The sequence below is a fragment of the Natator depressus genome, chromosome 27 (assembly GCF_965152275.1).
Source record: "Natator depressus isolate rNatDep1 chromosome 27, rNatDep2.hap1, whole genome shotgun sequence".
Taxonomy (NCBI): domain Eukaryota; kingdom Metazoa; phylum Chordata; order Testudines; family Cheloniidae; genus Natator; species Natator depressus.
This window is the reverse complement of record NC_134260.1, coordinates 4,360,365-4,381,614: the sequence shown is the minus strand read 5'-3', so window position 1 is coordinate 4,381,614 and position 21,250 is coordinate 4,360,365. Positions and strand designations below refer to the sequence as shown.

At 49.4% G+C, this 21,250-nt stretch overlaps 1 protein-coding gene across 3 annotated transcripts in view; it reads left to right on the top strand.

Moving 5' to 3' along the window:
* Positions 1-21,250, top strand: part of ASIC2 (acid sensing ion channel subunit 2) — a 1,299,235-nt gene that overhangs the window by 1,162,750 nt on the left and 115,235 nt on the right. For all 3 annotated transcript variants that reach the window (XM_074940542.1, XM_074940540.1, XM_074940541.1), the window contains exon 3: positions 1,060-1,187. In XM_074940542.1, the coding sequence (XP_074796643.1) occupies positions 1,060-1,187 (128 nt within the window). The remainder of the gene's footprint in view (positions 1-1,059; positions 1,188-21,250) is intronic.

The window sequence follows — 21,250 nt, the reverse complement described above, 5'->3', positions numbered from 1 at the left end:
AATGCTCTGGCAGGAGGAAGGCAGCTAGGAAAAGCTCTGGCAGTGGGGTGCTGCTGGAGCCTTTCTTCTCTGCCTTCCCCCAGTCAGAGTCTTTCCCCACTGCTGGAGCAGTGGGGAGGCTGTGGGACACTACACTGCTGGAAATAGCAGTGTAGATGGGGGAGGCACTGTTTGGGCATGTAGAGAGCCATGTAGGGTATATACCCTAGGGTCCAGGCGTGTCTGTACTCTACCCTACAAAGAAGTGCCTCGCCGTCTACACCACTAATTGTACTGTGCTAGCTGGGCTGGGCTCTAAACCGCCATAAGTGTAGACAGACCATAAGTAATGTTCTTTTAACATATGTGTTTTTTGCGGGGGGAGGCTTACATAATGGGGGAAATATATTTCAAACCAGATTTCTGCCTGGTAGAAAATAGCTGTGGTCCCTTGGGTACCTCAAATCTCAGAAAAAGACAGAGGTTGTCTGGACATTGGCCTGGCCTCTCCAAGAGACAGGGCATCTTATCTGCAAACCCCGCCCCCCACGCAGCCTCCCGCTCCCATCCCTAGAAACCTTCTTGCACATTTAGGAGTTGTGGAACCTGCCATTACACAACTGCTACCCAAGGGGGAAGAAGCCCACAGAACGGGCCACTCTGTGCTCCGAGTCTGGAGAGGCTATTGATGTTTCAATGGCCAGCAGCAGCGTCTGCAGAGGTGAGCTGGATTAACCCCCCCACCCCAATGACAAATCCAAAGTCTGCCTGGTTCACCACAAAGGATGGCCCTGATTCTCTCCCACGGTGTCCATCAAAGAGCCCTGCAATGAAAAGCTACTGAGCTGGCAAGTGGCACATGGTGATTTCTCCACTCCTCTCTGAACAGCACATTTGCCAGCATAATAAATTCATCCCAACCCCTTTTGGGGAGAGGAGGGGTAAGTGTAGTAACAATTCCAAACATGATCCTATGCACAAGCTCTCTTTTAACTTTGCATGCCACCCTCAGAGCCACGGCAGCCAGTTAGCTAACCTGTTCTTCCTCTGGTGACTTAGCATTCCTGCTTCTCTTTTTAGAGGAAACTACATTTGAAGCTGGAGTCAAAGTTCAGATCCACAGCCAGTCTGAGCCACCCTTCGTCCAAGAGCTTGGGTTCGGAGTGGCCCCTGGATTTCAGACCTTTGTCGCCACACAGGAGCAACGGGTGAGTCTGTGGTTTGATATGTGGAATGGGAACGTTTTCCTATGGTGTGTCACTTCTAAGGGGAGAGATGGAGAGACCCTTTCCTGAAACAACTCCCCTAATCCTGTTTTCCCTGCACTTCTAGGAGGGGTAGAACCTACCCTAATGAGGCTGCTACTCTGAATAGGCCACTGAGTAGCCCATGGTCTGCGGTCACCACTCTCTCAGGAGGCAAATGTCACACAAACGTGGGTATGGCTGCTTGGTCACTTCTCCCACTCTTATCTCTGTGCCGCTCATTCTCCAGGCTTGGTGCTGCCCCTGCTGCTCCCAACTCTCCAGGGAACTTTGTGACATATGTATTTCTCCCCGTTTTTCATTTCAGCAGCAAATCGGATCACGGTTGAATTTACCTAAAACACCCCTGACAACAGAGAAATACATGGAGCAAGGACAGATTGGGGGGGGGGGGGGGATTTGGTGGGCGGTGTTTCTTTCATTGGGTGTGGGGAGGAAGAGAAAGGTGCTGACCAGAAAAAGCCTCTGCAAACCCTGAACGTGTCCAGTCTGGCTCTGAGTAGATGTTGCCATTCCTACTTGAAAACTGAGAGGTGCTTTATCTTTGTGACAAAACCAGCATGGTGGGCAGAGTGCTCACTTGCAACCCACAGCTTGAGAACCACTGAGTTACATATTTAAACCCTACCCCTTGAATGGAAGCTTGCTGGCCTTCTACCACGCTATGGGATCTCAGGCTACGAAGAGGAAATTTCAGCACTGAAGAGTTGGTTGCAGAATTAGGAGTGAAGCCCTGCGCATAAATTTTGGCTTGTTTGTTGACTTGGATGTTCGCAGTAAAATGTAAAGTTTCAAAGGAGCGAAGGGGCTGCCACTAGTGCTGGGCAGACATCGTTTTTCTTCTGTCTGATGTATGCCCACACCTTTGAAGTCAGCAGAACCATGCTGAAAATTGCATAGAAACAAATTTACTTCCAGAATGTTGGCATTTCTGCCTCCCGTCCTGATCAGAACCGGGGCATGTTTGAAAATGAAGACTAGCATTGGCCAAAGCCTTTCCCCATCTCCAGCGATAACTAGCTTATTTTATCCAAACTGGTTTGTCCATCTGTAACTGTCACTGGGATGATCTTATTAATGAAGTCCATATGAGACACCCGGATCTGATGGCTATTTACAGGAAGGCTGCTGTACGCAGACCTAGCAGTATAAAAGGGTGTTAAACTGAGTATAAATATTTTGTATACGCACTCTAAAGCCTGCAATGCAATGAGGCCTTAGTGTAGATAAGAACCAGGCCCACTGGAATTCCATACTAGTACTTATGGTAACGACCAATGGCTAAAAATCTGTACACAGAAATTCTCATTTGTCCCATCATTGCCTGCCCTCGGTAGCTGGTGCTTTGTGCTCTCTGAGAGGATTATGCAAGACTGAAGACAGGGTGTGGAATCTGCCCTGCTGGTCTTACAAACACACAGCTCCCCCTTGTGACTGGGGAAGAGAACGTGCCAGCCGGCTGGAGAGCTCTGCCCCCATTCCATGTGGCCAGCCTAGCTCAGAGGGTGAAACTCTGTCAAATCCGGTAGCATTCCAGAGCAAAAGAGGAGACCAGACGGGAGTAATCGCCCAGAGGAAGTTCCCTGTGTGCATGCAAGATCTTTGCACATATCCCCTGCTGGCTGTTCGCACACTAAGCTGGAAGCGTGCGTGAACACAGGCCAAAGGCTGATTTGTGCCACTGAGGCTAGAAGCCAGGCTTTGCTAGCAAGGCTGATTTGCTGCAGTTAAATCAGTCTGTGATCCTCCCTGTGACGCATTGGAATAACGAATCCCTGACAGCACCCCCGCCCTCAGGTCTGGATGGGTGACAGTCAGAGAGACTTTTGTTCATTGCCTGTCATTTGAAACAAGTGTGTGTGAAATTCTAATCTGGCAGGATTGTGGGAGGGTAGAGGGTTGGCAACACACAGATTATTTCTGGAGTGGATGAACTGGAGGCTGACGGTAGCTTGTCGGCAGGGCTCATTACTCCTGGGGAGGGCTGTGCAAAACCCAAACAGTCAGAACAATAGCGTTTAGTTCCACGTGAAAGGAAACATTTTGTTTTCAAGGGTTCTTTTTACCTTTAAAAAAAAATTGATCTAAAATTTGAAAGGAGACAATAGAAAAATGTGGGCCCCAGCGAGAGGTAGAATAACTTTGAGGCCTGGCCATTTGGGCATCTGCCGGGAGGTGGCAGACCCAAACTCCCGTCCCACTGCTACACTGACTCATTATTTATGCCCAGTGGAACAGCTTTGACAGGAGAGATTGAGAGCCTGCCCCAGATGACCCTCTAGCCTAATGGTTAGGGCAAGTTCAAATCCCTTCTTCACAGCAAGCCGGAGGGGTCTCCCACGCCTGGGGAGAGTGGGCTAACCACTGGGAGAAATGTTAGCAGAGGGACACCTCCTCCGTTTGTCTTGGAGAATGACTGACCTGGCGCAGGCATCTGCCTCCTGGCTGTGAATCCCAAGCAGAAGGAGACGCCTCCCTCCGGCCCAGAGTTGGGGCCCTACAATCCTATGAGGGGCAGGGCTTCAGCTTCACCCCGCTTCCTGACCTTTCCTATTGGCTAGTTTAGGGAGCTCCCTACTCAGCTTGCTGGCTTGTAGGTGCCCAGGAATGGGAGTCACAAAAGTTTGGTGCTGCTGTGCTCAGCGTGGTAATGCCCAAGTTACCCCCCTTCCTGTGCAGAGCAGCGGAAGGGTCTGAAAGTAGCCCTCCTGGCTTGGAAAGAATAGCCTAGGCCTTTGCCTTATTTCATAGCATCGGAGACATGTCGGGCTGGACGGGACCTTGCCAGGGCAGCAAGTCCAGGCCCCCTGCGCTGAGACAGGACCAATAAACTTAGATCATCTGTGAGTGGGGTTTGCCCAGCCTGTTCTTCCACACCTCCAGGGTTGGAAATTCCTCAACCTCCCTGGGAAGCCTGTTTGAGCTTCACTACCCTGAGAGTTAGAACATTTTTCCTAATATCTCACCTAAATCTCCCTTGCTGCAGATTAAGCCCATTACTCCTTGTCCTACCTTCAGTGGAGATGGACAACAACGGATCCCCATCCTCTTTATAACAGCCCAGGGGGGCTGGGGGGCTGGAACAATGTCTACAGAGGAGGTGTGCTGAAAGCCAGTGAACCAAACTGTAAACCCTGCATAGGATGGAAACTGCTTCAAGGCAAGGGGGGCTGCCCTCCCCCGCACACTTGGTTCCAGCACTCCTGGAACAGCCCTTAACATATTTGAGGACTTATCAGGTTCCCTACCCCCCACCCCAGTCTTCTTTTCTTGAGACTAAACATGCCCCATTTTTTTTAATGTTTTAAATCCTTGTCAGCCTGGTCCTGGTATCAGTGAGCCATCAACTCACTGTGCCCAAGTGCTTGGGTTGCCAGGTGATCTGGTGATTGATTGCTATGGCTAGAACGGGTGATCCTTATAAGCAGGGGACTATCGAGTAGGAGTAGGAACGTGATATTAGCTGTGTATATGGCATTGGTGTGACCGTGACTGCTAGACTGGGCCCAGTTCTGGTGTCCGCACCTCCAAAGGATGTAGAGAAATTGGAGAGGGTTTAGAGAATGGCTGTGAATATGATTCGAGGTTTGGGAAACCTTCCTCACAGTGAGAGTTAAGGTCTGTCTACACTGCACGTTAAGTCCAGGCTCAGACTTAGGTTTCAGCCTAAGCCCTTCTTCCGTCCACACTCAGATCAGTCAAGCACTGCTCAAGCATGGGTTTGGAAACACCACGTCCACCAGCCCCACAGACTGTGTTTGCAATGCAGTGTAGACGTGGCCTAAGAACTCGACCTTTTTAACTTACTGAGGTTCAGAGGCAAGTTGCTTACTTTCGATAAGTCCCTAACAGGGGAGATGACTTCTGATAGTAGATGGCTCTCCAGGCCATCAGATCAAGGCCAAACGAGATCCGTCCCTGGAAGCTGAAGCTAGACCACTTCAAAACGGGAACAAGGCACCATTTTTTTAACATCACTTATCTCAGGGTATGATAGATTCTCCACATGAATTCTTTAACTCGAAACTGGATGTCTCTGTCTCGAATGGACGCTGTAGTGGAACCTCAGGGTATCGGACTAGATGCAGGATAAGATTCCCTGGCCAGGTGATTGATTGCACTGGCCGTAAATTCTCTGACCTCACTGCCTCCCTGGTGTCCACCTCAGACCATCTCTCCCCAGGTATAAAAATCACCTGAAAGTTGTTTTATTCCAAGGGTATTTGGTGACTACCACTGTTTTCAATATGGATTACCCCATAATGACTCCCCGCCTTGATTGTTTTCTGTTTGGATTTCATAAGGGTGGATCATTCACTATATTGTTTCTATTACATTTGCCAGAGCCCACAGAGGGGATTTCATCCCTGCCTTACCTTGTCTGGCTGCAGGCCAGCTGATGCCTCTGTTTCCCCTCACACAGGTTGGCTCTCTTGACCTGCCCAGGAAGGACATACTGCCATGCCCCAAGCCTCTTTCTGGGCACGGCTTTATCCTTAAAACTTAGTCAAAACATCAAACCCAAAATAGTTCCTCTAGATAGGCCCTGGGCTACAGCTCCTGTTGGCTTTTCCCCTGGCTTGTCTCCATGCTGACAGGAAGACATGCCCTTTCCTTCAGTCCCCTCTGTTTCAGGGCCCACTGCAGAGGCCTGTCTCCTGTTGCAGCTCCTTCCAGCTGAGCTTTCTCAGCCCTTCCTAGAAAACACCTGACACCTTCTCAGCTGGGCCTGATAAATGAACAGGGCTGGCTGGCTCCCAGCCCTCAAAGGGGCAGGCAACCCTGTGGCCATCCCTTCAGAGTATTGTTGTTTGGTGTTGTGTAACTGGCTGGTGAGGGCATGTTACAGGTCCCCTCCATGGCTGCTTCCCAGAGGAGATGAGTTGGTACAACCAGCAACTATAGCAGCCTGGCTCTCAAGCTAGCTGGCTCTGAAAGTCTCTGGTTCAGTTCCTGGCCCGTTGGCCCAAGAGGGTGGCCATCACAGTTGCTCACTTACAATAGTCCCAACATGTGCTAGCCACTTTCCAGAAACTCAAGAAGGGACGGTCCCTGCCCATGGGGGCTCAGGGTTGAAGGACAAAGGGAGATTAGAGGAAAGGGGTTTATGTAAATCAGCTTGTCTCCTTGCAGGCAGCATGACAATATTTCAATTATTTATTATCACCAATGGTGGGAGGCCAGCAGCTCATAACACATCACTTCCCTCGTGTCCCAGTGGGGATACGTTATCCCTGGACCGATCAATGAGATGTGACATTGCTGTTAGGTCTGGATACTTGGTAGGAGTTTGAAAGTCAGCCAGTGGCATAAAGCTCTTTCCTGGAGCTTCTATTCTTCACCTTCCTCATTGCCCTACTCAGGTTCTTCCTGCCCTTGCGGTCTCCTTCCTATGCAATGGGACTCAAAAACTCAGAGCCAGTTTCAGGAGGCATTGGGTTTTTTGGCCATCCATGGTATTAGAGCAAGAGCTCTTCCGCTTCCTCTCAGATTAACTCAAGGACACTCATCACCCGATTTACAACTTACCAGTGGAAATTTACCACCAAACTTACCTGTAAGCCAAGGACCACGTGGACACTGGAACCCAAATAACCACAGCAGGTTCAATACACACTGGTTGTTATTTCACTACAAGTCTGTGCATGGACGTTCGTATTCTGAAATATAACGAGCTAACTGACGTCGGTGCATGGACCTGCAGCAAAGTAATTAAAAGTGTCTTAGGAGAAGTAACCCATTTAGTTATTTCAGTGCCAGTTTTCGTATAAGCAAGTGCCAAGGAAGGGCAGTGGATTCTTTTGGTTTATCAAGTAATGGGTTTTTGCCTGTCTGTGTCTTGTGTGAAAGTCCAGCAGGCTCTAGAAAATGAGCTGCTTTTATTCTTCAGCTACCAAGAACTCATTTCTAGTTGAACACATCAGTAATAGGTGGGTAAAATGCTCTTTGGGGGCACAGGCAACAGCTGTTCAGGTATCGAACAGCTGCTCTCTAATCAACACATGATTTGCCTGCCAAACCTTCTCCATTCCCACATCTATGGCTCAGACTCCTTAGGCCCGTCCAACACTCCAGGGAGAAGTTGTTGCAAGCCGGCAGTGCTGCCAAGGCGTATACTGACCACACACCTGAATGCCCAGTGCCTCTGGAATTGCACCATTTTGCACCTAGCTGCCCCCTCCTGCACGCTGGGCCAGTGGGAGTGGGACCAACTTGCTTTCCTCCCCCTCCTTTCATCCACCTTGCCAAGATGCAGCTACAGTATATCAAAATAATATACTGGGACTTGCCGGGTGGGAGAATGTTCCCCTTCCATACACCATGGAGTGAACCCACTGCTCCATGCCTGAGAACACAGTGGTCATTCGCGTTGGGAGCTAGATCGCCGCAGCAAGGCGGTACACTGGACTGAAGAGGCTGTTGATTCAAGGTGCGATACTACTGACTAGGCTGCTGCTAATTCATTAGGGCTTGTCTGCCCTTAAAATGCTACAGCGGTGCAGACCCTGCCACATCCCTGAAAGGTGGGAGCTAGGTTGATGGGGAATTCTCTCACTGACCTAGCGCTATCTACACTGGGGGGGAGGGTAGGTTGATTTAACTGTGTCGCTCAGGGACGTGGATTTTTCACACCCTTGGATGATGTAGTTACACCAACCTAATTTCCTGATGTAGACCAGGCCTTAGGCGTCTATTCCTCCAGCAATTTCTTTGGCACGCACTTTTTGCTACAGAATGCACACATCAGATGCTACAGCTTCCATAGGGAAGGGGAACAGGCAGTGGAAACAGGGTGTACGTGTGGTGCGGGGGCGGGTGTGCACAGCCACAGCAATGCGGGGAGTACGTATTCATTTATTGGCATGTGCTTATTATGTTAAGGTGACCGTGTCGGGAATTGAAAAACCCCCTCATCTGAATTAATACCAGCGCTTTGGATTAGTAAAACTGGAGTGATTTTAAAAAAAACTCGTCTTTATCTAATTTTATTATTTATGCTGTCTGTCATGTCATTAGCATGGCATGGCAGGCCACTACCCTAACCACTGGACCAGCCTCCCTCTCGTTTTCTGTGGGTTTGCTTTGTCCATTTCCAAATCCAGAAATCAAGTAGTAACAGTGATGTTTTCCAAAAGGGGTTTCCAACGGAGAGGTGCAGTCAAATTGACCAGATGCTTGCTATAAGCCAAAAACTGCAATGCTCTGCTGGTGCATACCAGCTCCAGAGAGACCTACGGTGCAGAAAGGAAACTGACCAGTTGTTTTCATTGGGCCCCCTGAGGGTGAAATGCACAGAGTAACCCAGCAGAACAAGAGGGGAAGGACTGGCCAGTGGTTAGAGTGGTACCCTGGCAAACATGTTCAAGACTGTGTGGTGCTCAGATACTCTGGTAATGTGGGTTTAGAGCTACAAGGGACTGGCCTAAATAGTGACATCCGGTGAATGAGATTTTTTTAAAAAAATTATTCCAGTTTTACTAATCCAAAGAGGTGGTGTTCATACAGATGAGGGTGGTTTTCAATTCCTGACAGTGTCATTTTAACGCAAGCCTCTGCACATGCCAATAAACGAACACTCCCACAGGCCTGCGATGTTGGGAAGCATCATAGAATTGTAGGGCTGGAAGGGACCTCAAGAGGTCGTCAATTCCAGCCCCCTGTGCTGAGGCAGGACCTAGTAAACCTAGACCATCCTTGACTGGTGTTTGTCCAGCCTGTTCTTAAACCTCCAATGACGGGGATTCTACAGCCTCCCTAGGTATCCCGTTCCAGTGCGTATCTATTCTTTAGTTAAGAATCAGAGGGGTAGCCGTGTTAGTCTGGATCTGTAAAAGCGGCAAAGAGTCCTGTGGCACCTTATAGACTAACAGATGTATTGGAGCATAAGCTTTCGTGGGTGAATACCCACTTCGTCGGATGCATGTAGTGGAAAGGATAAATGGACACAAATCAGATATTCGGAATGGCAATATACAAAAACCTGTAGGAGAACACTTCAACCTCCCTGGACACACAATAGCAGATGTAAAGGTCGCCATCCTGCAGCAAAAAAACTTCAGGACCAGACTTCAAAGAGAAACTGCTGAGCTTCAGTTCATTTCCAAATTTGACACCATCATCTCAGGATTAAACACAGACTGTGAATGGCTCGCCAACTACAAAAGCAGTTTCTCCTCCCTTGGTGTTCACACCTCAACTGCTAGAAGAGGGCCTTATCCTCCCTGATTGAACTAACCTCGTTATCCCTAGCCTGATTCTTCCTTGCATATTTATGCCTGCCTCTGGAAATTTCCACTACATGCATCTGACGAAGTGGGTATTCACCCATGAAAGCTGATGCTCCAATATGTCTGTTAGTCTATCAGGTGCCACAGGACTCTTTGCCGCTTTTAGTTAAGAAGTTTTTCCTAATAACTAACCTAAATGTCCCTTGCTGCAGGTTAAGCCCTGTCAAGGTTCCTTTCCCACTCTGTACTCTAGGGTACAGATGTGGGGACCTGCATGAAAACCTCCTAAGCTTATTTTTACCAGCTTAGGTTAAAACTTCCCCAAGGTACAAACTATTTTACCCTTTGCCCTTGGACTTCCACTGCCACCACCAAACGTTTATCTGGGTTTATTTTTATTAGGAAAGCGTTGTTTTGAAACATCTTTCCCCCCAAAATCCTCCCAACCCTTGCACCCCACTTCCTGGAGAAGGTTTGGTAAAAATCCTCACCAATTTGCATAGGTGACCACAGACCCAAACCCTTGGATCTTAAGAACAATGAAAAAACATTCAGTTTCTGAAAAGAAGGATTTTAATAGAAGTAAAAAGAATCACCTCTGTAAAATCAGGATGGTAAATACCTTACATGGTAATTAGATTCAAAACACAGAGAATCCCTCTAGGCAAAACCTTAAGTTACAAAAAGGCACACAGACAGGAATATCCATTCTATTCAGCACAACTTAATTTCTCAGCCATTAAAAGAAATCATAATCTAATGCATATCTAGCTAGATTACTTACTAAGTTCTAAGACTCCATTCCTGTTCTGTCCCCAGCAAAAGCATCACATAGACAGACCCTTTGTTTTTCCCTCCCCGCCAGCTTTTGAAAGTATCTTGTCTCCTCATTGGTCATTTTGGTCAGGTGCCAGTGAGGTTATCCTAGCTTCTTAACCCTTTACAGGTGAGAGGATCTTTCCTCTGGCCAGGAGGGATTTTAAAGGGGTTTACCCTTCCCTTTATATTTATGACAAGCCCTTTTTGTCCTACCCTCCGTGCACATGAAGAACAATTGATCACCAGCCTATTTAAAACAGCCCTTAAAATGTCGGAAGGCTGTTATCAGGTCCTCCCTTGGTTGTCTCTTCTCTAGACTAAACATGCCCACTTATTTCAACCTTTCCTGTTCTAAACTTCTGATCAGTTCTGTTGCTCTCCTCTGGACTCTTTGATTTGTCTGAATCTTTCTTAACATGGGATGCCCAAAAATCAGGATAGGGGACAGAGCGCCCTCAGTTTGGAGGCTACCGTTACAGTTCTCAACATGACATGGTGCTGGGGAGCAACATCATTATATCAATTTTATATATTGGGGAAATTGAGGCACAGAGAGAGAAGGTGACTTACCCAAGGTAACAAAATGAGTCAGGGCCGGAGCAAGGGTTCCCTGATTCTCAGTCCATTGTTCCAGCCATTACACCACCTTTATTTGAGATTGAGCACTCCATTGATCATTTACTGGCCCGATCATTTACTCCTCTATGATTACTTGTTTGTTTGCTTGTAAAGAAAGCCTTTTGCTGTTTGGCAGCCGACAAAAGGAGGGTTTTTGTTTAGTGAACCATTGCCAGCTGTGAAAAACGACTCCAAGAAAGCCACCAGCCCCCTTAGGAAGATCACATTAGCGCCGTAAAATCCACTAATAGCTTAAGTGCTAGAAATGAATTGCTAGAGCGGTGATTAATAAATACCTTTGCAGCCTTTTACATGGCACTCTGCAGCAAACTCATTTATTAGTTCTCAAATAGGCAATGAAACGCAGAGTTGAGTATTCTATTATACTACGCACCCACTGAAGCAGTTTGGCAAAACCTCCTTCTCAAATGCAACGTGTGTTACAGGAGCAAGTGGTAATTGGAAATATTTGTCTCCCTTTAACATGGCTGCTTCACAGACATTAGGAAACGCGTCTGTGGCCTAATGCCTACAGGGAAAACAAATAATGTTCTCGTTCATGCACACGCAAAGAGTTGGGCTCCAGAACACGGTTCTCGAGCAGGGGGGCCATAACCCGAGGGGATCAAGACAAGGTGTAAGGGGGTGGGAATCAACCCGCCTTTTCTAGGTTGCTAAAGAGGAGAGGGGTCTCAGCTAGGCCTGAGCTGGATGGGAGGGAGGGGACCAAAGGGGAGCCTGGTATGAAAAAAGTTTTGAGCTACTGCTTTATAGGTTAAAGGCAAATACCCCACCATGGGGCAGGGGTGAGCTGCAGTCAGTATCATTCACTTGTTCCTATTCTGCTGTTTGCCCTGCCTTCCCTTGCTCTTAAAGGTTCTTTAGAGACCACAGCAGCAAACCTTTCTCCTTTGCTTTAGTTTCCACTTCCAGAGTGTCCTGTTTTATTAACAAAAACAGGACTACACAAAACACTTGAGGAAGCAATTCCCCCTAGAGAATGAAAGGAGGAAGGTGAGCTTGGATTGGATTGCCTAGTGTGACTGAATTAGAACTGTGTGTCATAAGCCCTGTACTGCTAATAGCGGGTGATGATTTTCCTTTAGTTCGGAGGGCTTTTGCTGGGATTTCTGAATGGCCTGGTGTGCACCCTAGGAATAGCCAGGTCATTTCTCGGTGACCACTGATGTATTACATTGAAGCAGAGTTGAGTGGGGCCAGGTACAGTGCTGGGAAGAGTTGGTTTGAATCCTCGTCGCAAATGGTCACTCACGCACACTCCAGAGCTTTCCCTTGAGGGTTTGGCCAGCAGGCCCCTGGGATTACTTGACCCCATGGCAGAGGGGATTGCTAGCTCGCTGCCTCTCTGGTTGGGAGCGTGCAGGGGGCAGCTTGTCATAGGCTAGCCAGATGGGTGTCTGAAAGTCAGAGAGGTAGCACCCAGTTAGAAAGAGAACTGGCTCCCAAAGGGAGAGTTGGCAGGAAATCCCCTGGTCCCTGGGAGAGGACGATGGGAAGTGGATATGTATTTGGAGCTGCTGCCCTCTGGATGTCTCCTCCATTCTGTGTGCAACATGGCACAGCCAGTCAAGTACATTGAGGTGTGTGCTGGACAGGAATGGCTATCTTCTGAATCAAGTACTGACCAGTGCCGAAGGCACTAGATGGACCCTTGATCTGAGCATCTCGAATTGTAAGGAAACTGGCCTTTCATACTCCCCCCATTGAATGCAATTCCTCAGAGTTCTATTCTCCTGGCTAGTTACTTCTTGAATGCTGATGTGGTGCTTGGCAATAACATATATCTGTAGCCAGAAAAGTCCAACGACAACAGAGAAAATGAACCAAAATGTTTAGGAAGGATGATAAAATCTAGAGCTTTGTGGAAAGTGGCAGCTACTCCCTGCAAAAGTTTATTGCACCTTGGAAAGAAAACGAACATCAGTCCAGATGTACTCAAGAAAACAAACCCCAAATTATAGATTAACCACATCTGCTGAGCCGTGTAGGTGTTTTACTGCTGTGTTATCAGGGAAATGATAAGAGCTGGCACTGGAGACCAACCCTGGGAGATTCCCGGTAGCTAGTGGGGGCCATCCTATCTTTTGCATCAGTCTAAGAGTCCTTATCCTGTAACTTACAAAGCGACTGCAGGCAAAATCCAGGGGAACTGCACTACCATTGGCCATGTGCAGCAGGGATCTTCAGAGAAACTATTTTTGTGTAAGCAGAGAGAAGGGGGAGCTAGCGTTCCCTGGCAGCTGTAATTCAGAGGACTGGTCTCTCAAGCTCTCAGGAGGTTTTATTCAGTCCCAGCGTGTTTGACTGAAAGCTTATCCAGGGATGAGCTGTTAAATCACCAGCACTGTTGGTAAGGTAACTAGGAGTCATAGGATAAAAATAAGGCTGAACAACAGGGAAAATTTCTGGATGGTGAGAAGCATTAGGCTGAAGAATTCTCTGCCTAGGGAGACTGGCATGTTTCACCCTGGACAAGACACAGCGTGAGGCCCCTGCGGACTGGACACAGATGACTGTAACATCCTCACAGTCATCGGGTTTTGTTTTACCGCCTTGCAACAAGGAGCTCCACAGCCAGTCGGGGGAATGATCATCTTGTGGTCCATGCCTTTGCCTGGCTGCTCCCGGGCAGGTAGCTTCTGCTTCTCACCAGAAGTTGGAGAACGGCCTGCAATATCTCAGGCAAAGCAGTGTTTCTTAGAGGCAGGTCCCCGGCTGTCTGGCATCTTGCCAGACCCATTGTGGGTATAGCCAAGTGAAACCACAGAATGAATGCTTTTCCTGTTTGCCCTCCTTTACTTCCCACTCAGACACGCGGATTCTTTGACTGGCATCACAGGTCCCTGCCTTCCTCCACTGCTCAGTGTGGACAGTGGTTCTTCTACCAGTGCAAAGATCCATTAATAACCACTCCTAGTGTCTTCATTGTATCCTGAGGCTCACTTCCAGTCTCTGTCTTGTGTTCCTGAAAGCTCATGATTCAGGGTCTCAGCCAGCCAGATGCAGAGGTCAGGAAAGGGTATTTCCCCCAGTGTATTGTGGGATGGTTATTGTTTTTTTATCTCCTTCCTGAGAAGCATCAGAGATGGCCATAGCTGGAGATGGGACATTGGACGGGGGGGAGGGAGGCAGGGCTCTGAGGTGGCCCAGAGCATTCTCCCTCTCAGGTGCTTGGCTGGCTGCTTCTTGCTCAGGGTCTAAGTGGGGTCGGGAAGGAATTTTCCCCCAGGTTAGATTGGCAGTGACCTTGGGGATCATCTGGGTCTACTTCACTTAATCATTTCCCTATCACTTCAGGGGTCTCTGGTGCACCTCGGCCCCTCCTATTCTCTGTGATTGGCACATAATAGCCCAGTGTCCTGAGGGCTGTGATGCTGTGGTCTCATTTCAGGTGTTGGGTTTGGTGCACAGGGGCTGGGTGGGGCTGGCAGCTGGTGGTCCCTGCTCGCCTTTAACGCTCTGACTCTCCACAGCAAGAAGCCATTCTCCTGTCAAGAGAAGGCTCTCCCTTTGGCCCTGGGTGGGCTTTGGGGACTGGGGATTGAGCATGTGCCACCAGGGAAATCCCTCTTTGGGACCTGAGATGATGATACATTGCGGGGAGGTGGGAGTCCTTTCCCTCACAGGGAGTGTACAGACCTTCTGTTTCCATGAAACAGAACATTTAACACATTTAAAACTTGCCAGCTACAGAAAGCAGAGGCCCTCCCCGCTCTGCAGTGGCGTGAAAGGCACAGGCAGAGCGGAGCCATTATACGGCTCCTGGGAGCAATGGGACGTGGATAGGGACTCTGAAAAGACTCTGCACTTTGGGCTGATACCTCAGTCCCCTGCTGGCATGAGAAGTCAAGTAATCGTTTAAGAACTTCATTAAATGTAGTTAGTAAAAAAATAAGTTTGCAAGTACAAAATTCATAGTGAAGGTTCGCTGATAGCCGTGTATAACTGCCCATCCCCCTGCCTGCTGCAAACACTGGACCACCTCTGTATTACCCATAGTAATCACACATCCTATACTCTGCACACTGTTCACCCAGCCGTTCATGGGACCTCTTGTCCATCATCACCATAGAAACACCTCTGCCCATCTACCATTTCACAAAGAGCCAGGGAACCAAATCCATTTCATCCCCCACGCTCATACAGCCTGGAACCCCCATAGTACATTTCTCTATGGCTGCATATCCCCTTTTCCCCGCACACACACCTCCACACCCAATAGCCATCTGGATCCCACCTACTGTGTACAAACTGGTGGCTGGTGCCACGTTCCCACAGCAACAGGACCCGGAGGTGAATGGGACGTTGACACTTACAGCCACAGAGGCGGAGCACTTCCAAAGTTGTTGTGACCCAGCTGTTTTCTCCAGGTTAATGGACCTGGGCTACAGCATTAGAGTTTAAGGCTGCCAATTTCCTGGCCCACTCCAGCAGGTGCTAGAGAAGAAATAGCTACTCCAGTGATTGCGCCCTCAGGGTAGGAGCTGTCCGAGCGCTGAGGTGACATGTGCCGGATCTGAAGCAATGCCTGGGGAAGGCCTGCACAACTCGTAAAGCGGCGAGGGCCAAATTACTCCAAAGAAAACAGCTGAGGGCGGAAACCCCCCGGCCCTGCCGAACCGCCCCTCTCCCAGCACCGCCCGGCCCAGCGGAAACAAACCCTCCTTCCCTAGCGCCGCCCTGCTGAAACAGCTGTGGGCCAAAAAGGAAGGTTGGGGGCGGGGGAGTGATACTTTATTAAGAATTTTTAAATTAAAGCAAACAATTTTTTTAATTTTAATTTTTTTTTATGAACCATGGAAAAATGAAAAACGCCTGTTCCATTGAAAGAAAACATTTGTACTTTTCATAATTACCTTGCAAATTTAATGAGAGATAGTACATCTCTTTTCAGCAACAAGCTTGTCATATTCGGGGGTCATATTTGAAGTGGATATTTTCATGTCTTCCAAATGGTCGTCAGTCAGAGAAGAATGTTGCTTGTTTTTATTCATGTTCATGATGGAAAATGTTTGTTCACATATGTAAGTGCTTCCAAAAATGCTGAACGTTTTCAGTGCAACTTCGATAAAATTCTTGTATTTTTCATTGTCCAGACTTTTGTAGAAGTCCCGCAGGCTGCTTTCTCTGTACTTATTTCGGTAAACTGCAAAACATTGAAGTTCAATAACCTCCAACTGCAAATCTAGTGGCACTTCCTCTGGATCCCCAGAAAAGGGATCTTCAATCAGCTTCAACTGGACATCTTCTTCTTTAGACAAAGTAAGTCTTCTGTCAAATTCTTCAATCAAAAGATTAATGTGCTTTGTGTATTTTTCTTCTAACTCAGCGTATTTGTGCTGAGGGATACACTGTGCACAAGTGGGAAAGTGACACATTTTGCCTTCTGACAGCTGACTTCTGAAAAGTTTCAATTTCATTTTGAAAGCTGTCACTGCTACACACATTTGAAATATAAGTTGATTTTTTCCCTGAAGTTGAATGTTGAGATCATTCAGGTGTGCTGTAATATCACAAAAGAAAAAGAGATCTTGATTCCAGGACTCATTTTCAAGCTCTGGGAATTTTATTGGCCCATTTTCTAGGAATTTTGCTACCTCCTCTTTCAAAGCAACGAAATGCTGAAGCACTCTTCCTCGACTCAACCACCTCACTTCCGTATGGTAGATTAAGTCGCTGCACTCAGCGTCTACCCCTTCAAGAAAGGCTCGAAATGTCCAATGTTTTAGTCCTCTAGAACGGATGTAGTTTACAACGGAAACTACCACTGACATTACATGCTCAAATTTTAAGACTTTGCTACACAAAACCTGCTGATGTATAATGCAGTGATGTTTGGTTATTTGTCTCCCGATAAATTCTTCAAGAAGAGTAACTGCTCCAACATTTTTTCTGCACATAGCTGGAGCACCAGCAGTACAAATGGCCACCAAGTTTGTGAAATCTAATCCCGACTTATCATTCATGCACTTTATCACTTCACTGGAGATTTCTTTTCCGGTTGTGCGACCTGTCAGGGAGCACATGCCAGCAAGTTCTTCAGTAATTTCAAAGTTTTGATCAATATCTCTAATAAAAATAAGAAGTTGGGCGGTGTCTTTTAAATCAGTGCTTTCATCCATAGCTAGGGAGTAAAAGCAGAATTCACTGACTCTCTGCTTTAACTGATCACTTAGATTGTAGAAAAGTCAGCTATTCTTCTCTGTACAGTCATGCGTGATAGACTGACATTCTCAAATATTCCCCTTTTTTCTGGACATAACTCAGATACAGCAATCAACATACCCTTTTAAAAAATTTGCCTTCTGTGAAGCATTTCCCAGCAGCAGCAATTTCCTTAGAAATGTGAAAGTTTACTTTAGTAACCGTATCGTTCTCAGTGCTCACTTTCTTGAAAATTTGCTGTTCCCCACTAAGGTTTTTCGCTAAACTCGCTGCTTTAATTATTTTTTCATTTAGGTTCAATTTGGTGAGATTGGGCTGTTTAGTTTCAAAGTGCCGCCGAAGGTTGTATTCTTTCAGAACGGCTAATGTTTCGCGACACACGAGGCACAGTATTTTGTCTTTGGAAACAGTACATAAGTATTTATTCGTCCATTCAGTGTTGAAAACTCTGTGCTCTGATTCTATTTTTCTATTTTTCTTTTCACTCATGGTATCCATTATGAAGCTCAAGATTGTATTGAATAAATTCACACACAAGGGAAACACTCACAGTCACACATAAAGAGGAGATATCTCACGGCGCATGGCACACTAGCAAGGCACTGATGGTGTGTGGAAGCCTGTAGAGGGGGGAAAGCAACAGCGTGCACAGGGTGACCAGATCACAGCAGTAAAATAGGACCCGTCCCCACCCCGCTCGGCCCCACCATCACACCCCTCTTCACCCCCTAGCCCCCCCGTTGGCTTGCTGCGTCCCTCCTAGTCAGTCCCCCACCCACCACTCGCCTCCTTTTACCTCCTCCCTCCCCTGCCAGAAACCCGCATGCCCGCCCCTAGCACCCCTGCTGGCTCACTGCTCGCCTCTTTGCCCACCCGCCGCTTGTCCACCCACTTGCCCGCGACTCACCGCTCGCCCCCTCCCCAAGTATAAAGCCTCATTCAAAGACCCAGGGGTCACTATATTACTGCACACAACAGTCAATGCAGTTGTAGATAAAGCTCTGCATTGTGCATTTTTGTATAACTTTTATATAACTTTGTATTGAACCTCGGTAATATGTTATAGCGGGCCCCTAAGGTAGTATAATTAAGGTAAAAGAAAAATGTCTTTTTGCTAGAAGTAGAATAAGATCTTCCCCCCACTTTGTAATCAATTGCCCTGTTGAATGAATGAGGTGTGAATGAGGACGGCATGGAAGGCAGGCACTTCCAGACAACTGCAACCCATGGAGAGGTGATGGGAGCCAGACCAAGGACAAGCAAACTTGTCAAGTGGGCTGACTAGAGAAGAGCAGGTTTCAGAGTAGCAGCCTTGTTAGGCTGTATCCGCAAAAAGAACAGGAGTACTTGTGGCACCTTAGAGACTAACAAATTTATTTGAGCATAAGCTTTCATGAGCTACAGCTCACTTCATTGGATGCATGCACTGGAAAGCATTTCCACCTCCTCCAGCCACTGACTCGCCGCTTGCCTCCTCAGCCCCCCCGCCGGCCAGGTGTGGAGCGCTTACCTGGGGAAGCTCCTGTTTGGTGCTCAGGATTGGGGTGGGGATGTGGAGGGATTCAGGAGTCAGGGCAGGGGGCTGGAGAGGTTTGGGGGGTGCAAGGATGTGTGGGGGTGTGAGGGGGTGCAGGGGTCAGAGCAGGGGGCCGGGGAGGTGTGAGGGGTGCAGGGGGCTGGGGTCGTGGGGGTGCTCCCAGCAGGGGCTGCAGGGGGTATGCCCCCATTCCAGCCCCTTCCCCAAGGCCACGCTCCCTCACCTCCTCCCCCCGGAGCAGCACTAGGAGGACGGTGAAGGCAGGCGGGGGCAGGGAGAGGGGCAGGGCAGGGACGTAGCAGGCTGGGGGAAGAGGCGCGGGAGGGCCCCAGCTGCCGGCAGCCTCAAGCTTCTGCCCCCACAGCAGAGAGCAGGGGGGCGGAGAAGGCCGGGCCGGGGCCCCTTTGGACCTGTTGCCAGTGGCACCCCGGCCCGCCCACCCGGCTCGCCATCCCCCCACCCCCGGGCTCGTCTCCTCAGCCCCCCACCACTGGCCTCTGCCCCACCCGCCCGCCGGCATGCCCCCCGCGGGCCACACGGTGCGCCCGCGGGGCCTGGGGGAGCCAGGCTCGGGCTGACTCTCTGCAGAGCTCTGGGGTCTGCCCCCGCGGCCTTTCCTTGACTCTCCCAGTCGCTCCACGGAGAGCCAGCCTGGGTGCAGCAGCAACGGGGCACCGCTGAGCAAACCCCTCCGCTGCCCCGTCGGACGCCGCCCGCCCCCCGGCCCGCCGCAGCCGCCTGGCGCGGGGCCGGCGCGAGCGAACGGGGCGGCCCGACAAGCGCGGAGGGGGCTCGCGTGGTGGGGAAGAGCGGTTGCTATGGCAATTACTGAGTCTACGGGGCGGCATCGGTCCCTTTGCCGAGCAATGGTCGGAGCATCCGCCCGCTGGGGCGGGGGGCGCTGCCAGGCCGGACGGCGGCCCGGGACTTTGCCGCCTGGCTGCTGCACACGGCGCCTTCTGCTGAGCAGCTGCGTTTGCTCCGAGCCCGGCTGGGGAGTGAACCCCACCCCCCATACTCCCGCCTGGCTCAGGGGTGTCTTTCTTCCTCTGGTGGGCTAGAGAGGCACTGGCCAGGAGCTGCCCTGCGCCGTGGGACAAGGGGACCAGCCCCAATCCGTATTAGAATTGAGATCAGCCGGGCTTTCAGAGCCAGAAGCTGCCAAGTGTCTGTCCATGAGTGACCTCTGGAAAGCAGAGGTGCTGCAGGGCTGTGAATATGAGATCCCAGTGGTAAGCAACGGGGGTGGCGATATGTGCCCCCCCCTTTACAGTCGGCATCACTTCCCCATTGTGGGGGCTTAGGAACACCCCAATAGCAGGCAGCTCTGGGGCTGTGGGTATGCGTTCCCTCGCTTCCCCCAGCGATGGGCATGGCAGCTGTAAGTCTGAGGGCACGTACCCTTCACTGGGAATTGGGTGCACCAGGGCTTTGAGCACCCCATCCTGATTCTGAGCACACTGCTGTCAGGGGCTGGGCTCTGCAGCTCTGGGCACGGAGGGTCCACACACACACACACTAGTGGGCCGCAGCTCTTACCCACGTCCAGTGCCCTCTGGGAAAGGCACTCTCCCACGCACACCCTGACATGCATCACTGACCCTGGGGACAGGCACCACCCCGGTGGTGGGAATACGCTTCTGCTCCCCTTACACTGCATATCACAGCTCTGAGTTAGGGGTCATGTGCACCCAGCTGTGAGCAGTAATGGCTCCAGGGCAGGGTGCAGGTGTGGGCCCACGCAAGTTAGCAGGCACCAGGTGATCTGAGGCTGCCTTTGCCTGACAGCCCACGGGATCAGAGCACATACCTCCCTGAACCTTGTGGCATTAGTCGGGGAGGTTTAGGTTGGATATTAGGAAAAACTATTTCACTAGGAGGGTGGTGAAGCACTGGAATGGGTTACCTAGGGAGGTGGTGGCTAGGATGATTTAGTTGGGGTTAGTCTGGCTTTGAGCATGGGGTTGGACTAGATGACCTCCTGAGGTCCCTTCCAACCCTGATCTTCTATGAGCTGACTCTTCGGCAGAGGCCAGGAATTGAGGATTTGAAACAGTGTTATCCCCCACCACAAGGGGTTCCATTAATCATAATAAAAAGCCTTTCCCCCCCTTGCCTCACCCTTTAGAAACATGGCAGCCAGGGCTGCACTTAGCGCGCTCTAGGACTCACCGCCTTGCGTGTATGTAGATATAGAGAGAAAGATTTTTGGTCTGAATTTTTGGTCTGACAGCAGCCGTCCTCCCCAAGTGGGGCACTGCCCATGGCATTGCTTCAGCCACTCCACACGAATTGATGGGCTCAGATAACATTACTTACCCAGCTCCATTACTCCTTATTATGCCACAAATGCAGCACGTTAGCGAAGTCGAAATGCACACTAAACCGGCCATTTCTGCCAAGTCGGCAATAAACATTTAAGAGGTTTCAATTAAAGCAACAGGTTGAAAGATGGAGCAATCCAGTTTAATGGGGCTCTAGTGTGCCTTGGAGACTCATCCGCTTGCAATGTTTGCATGGGGCAGAGAACATCACATCCCAAGAACTGCAGTAACGAGAATTGTAAATACTCGGAGACGAGCAGGAAAATGGCACTCGGGGTCTGATGACAAGAGTGC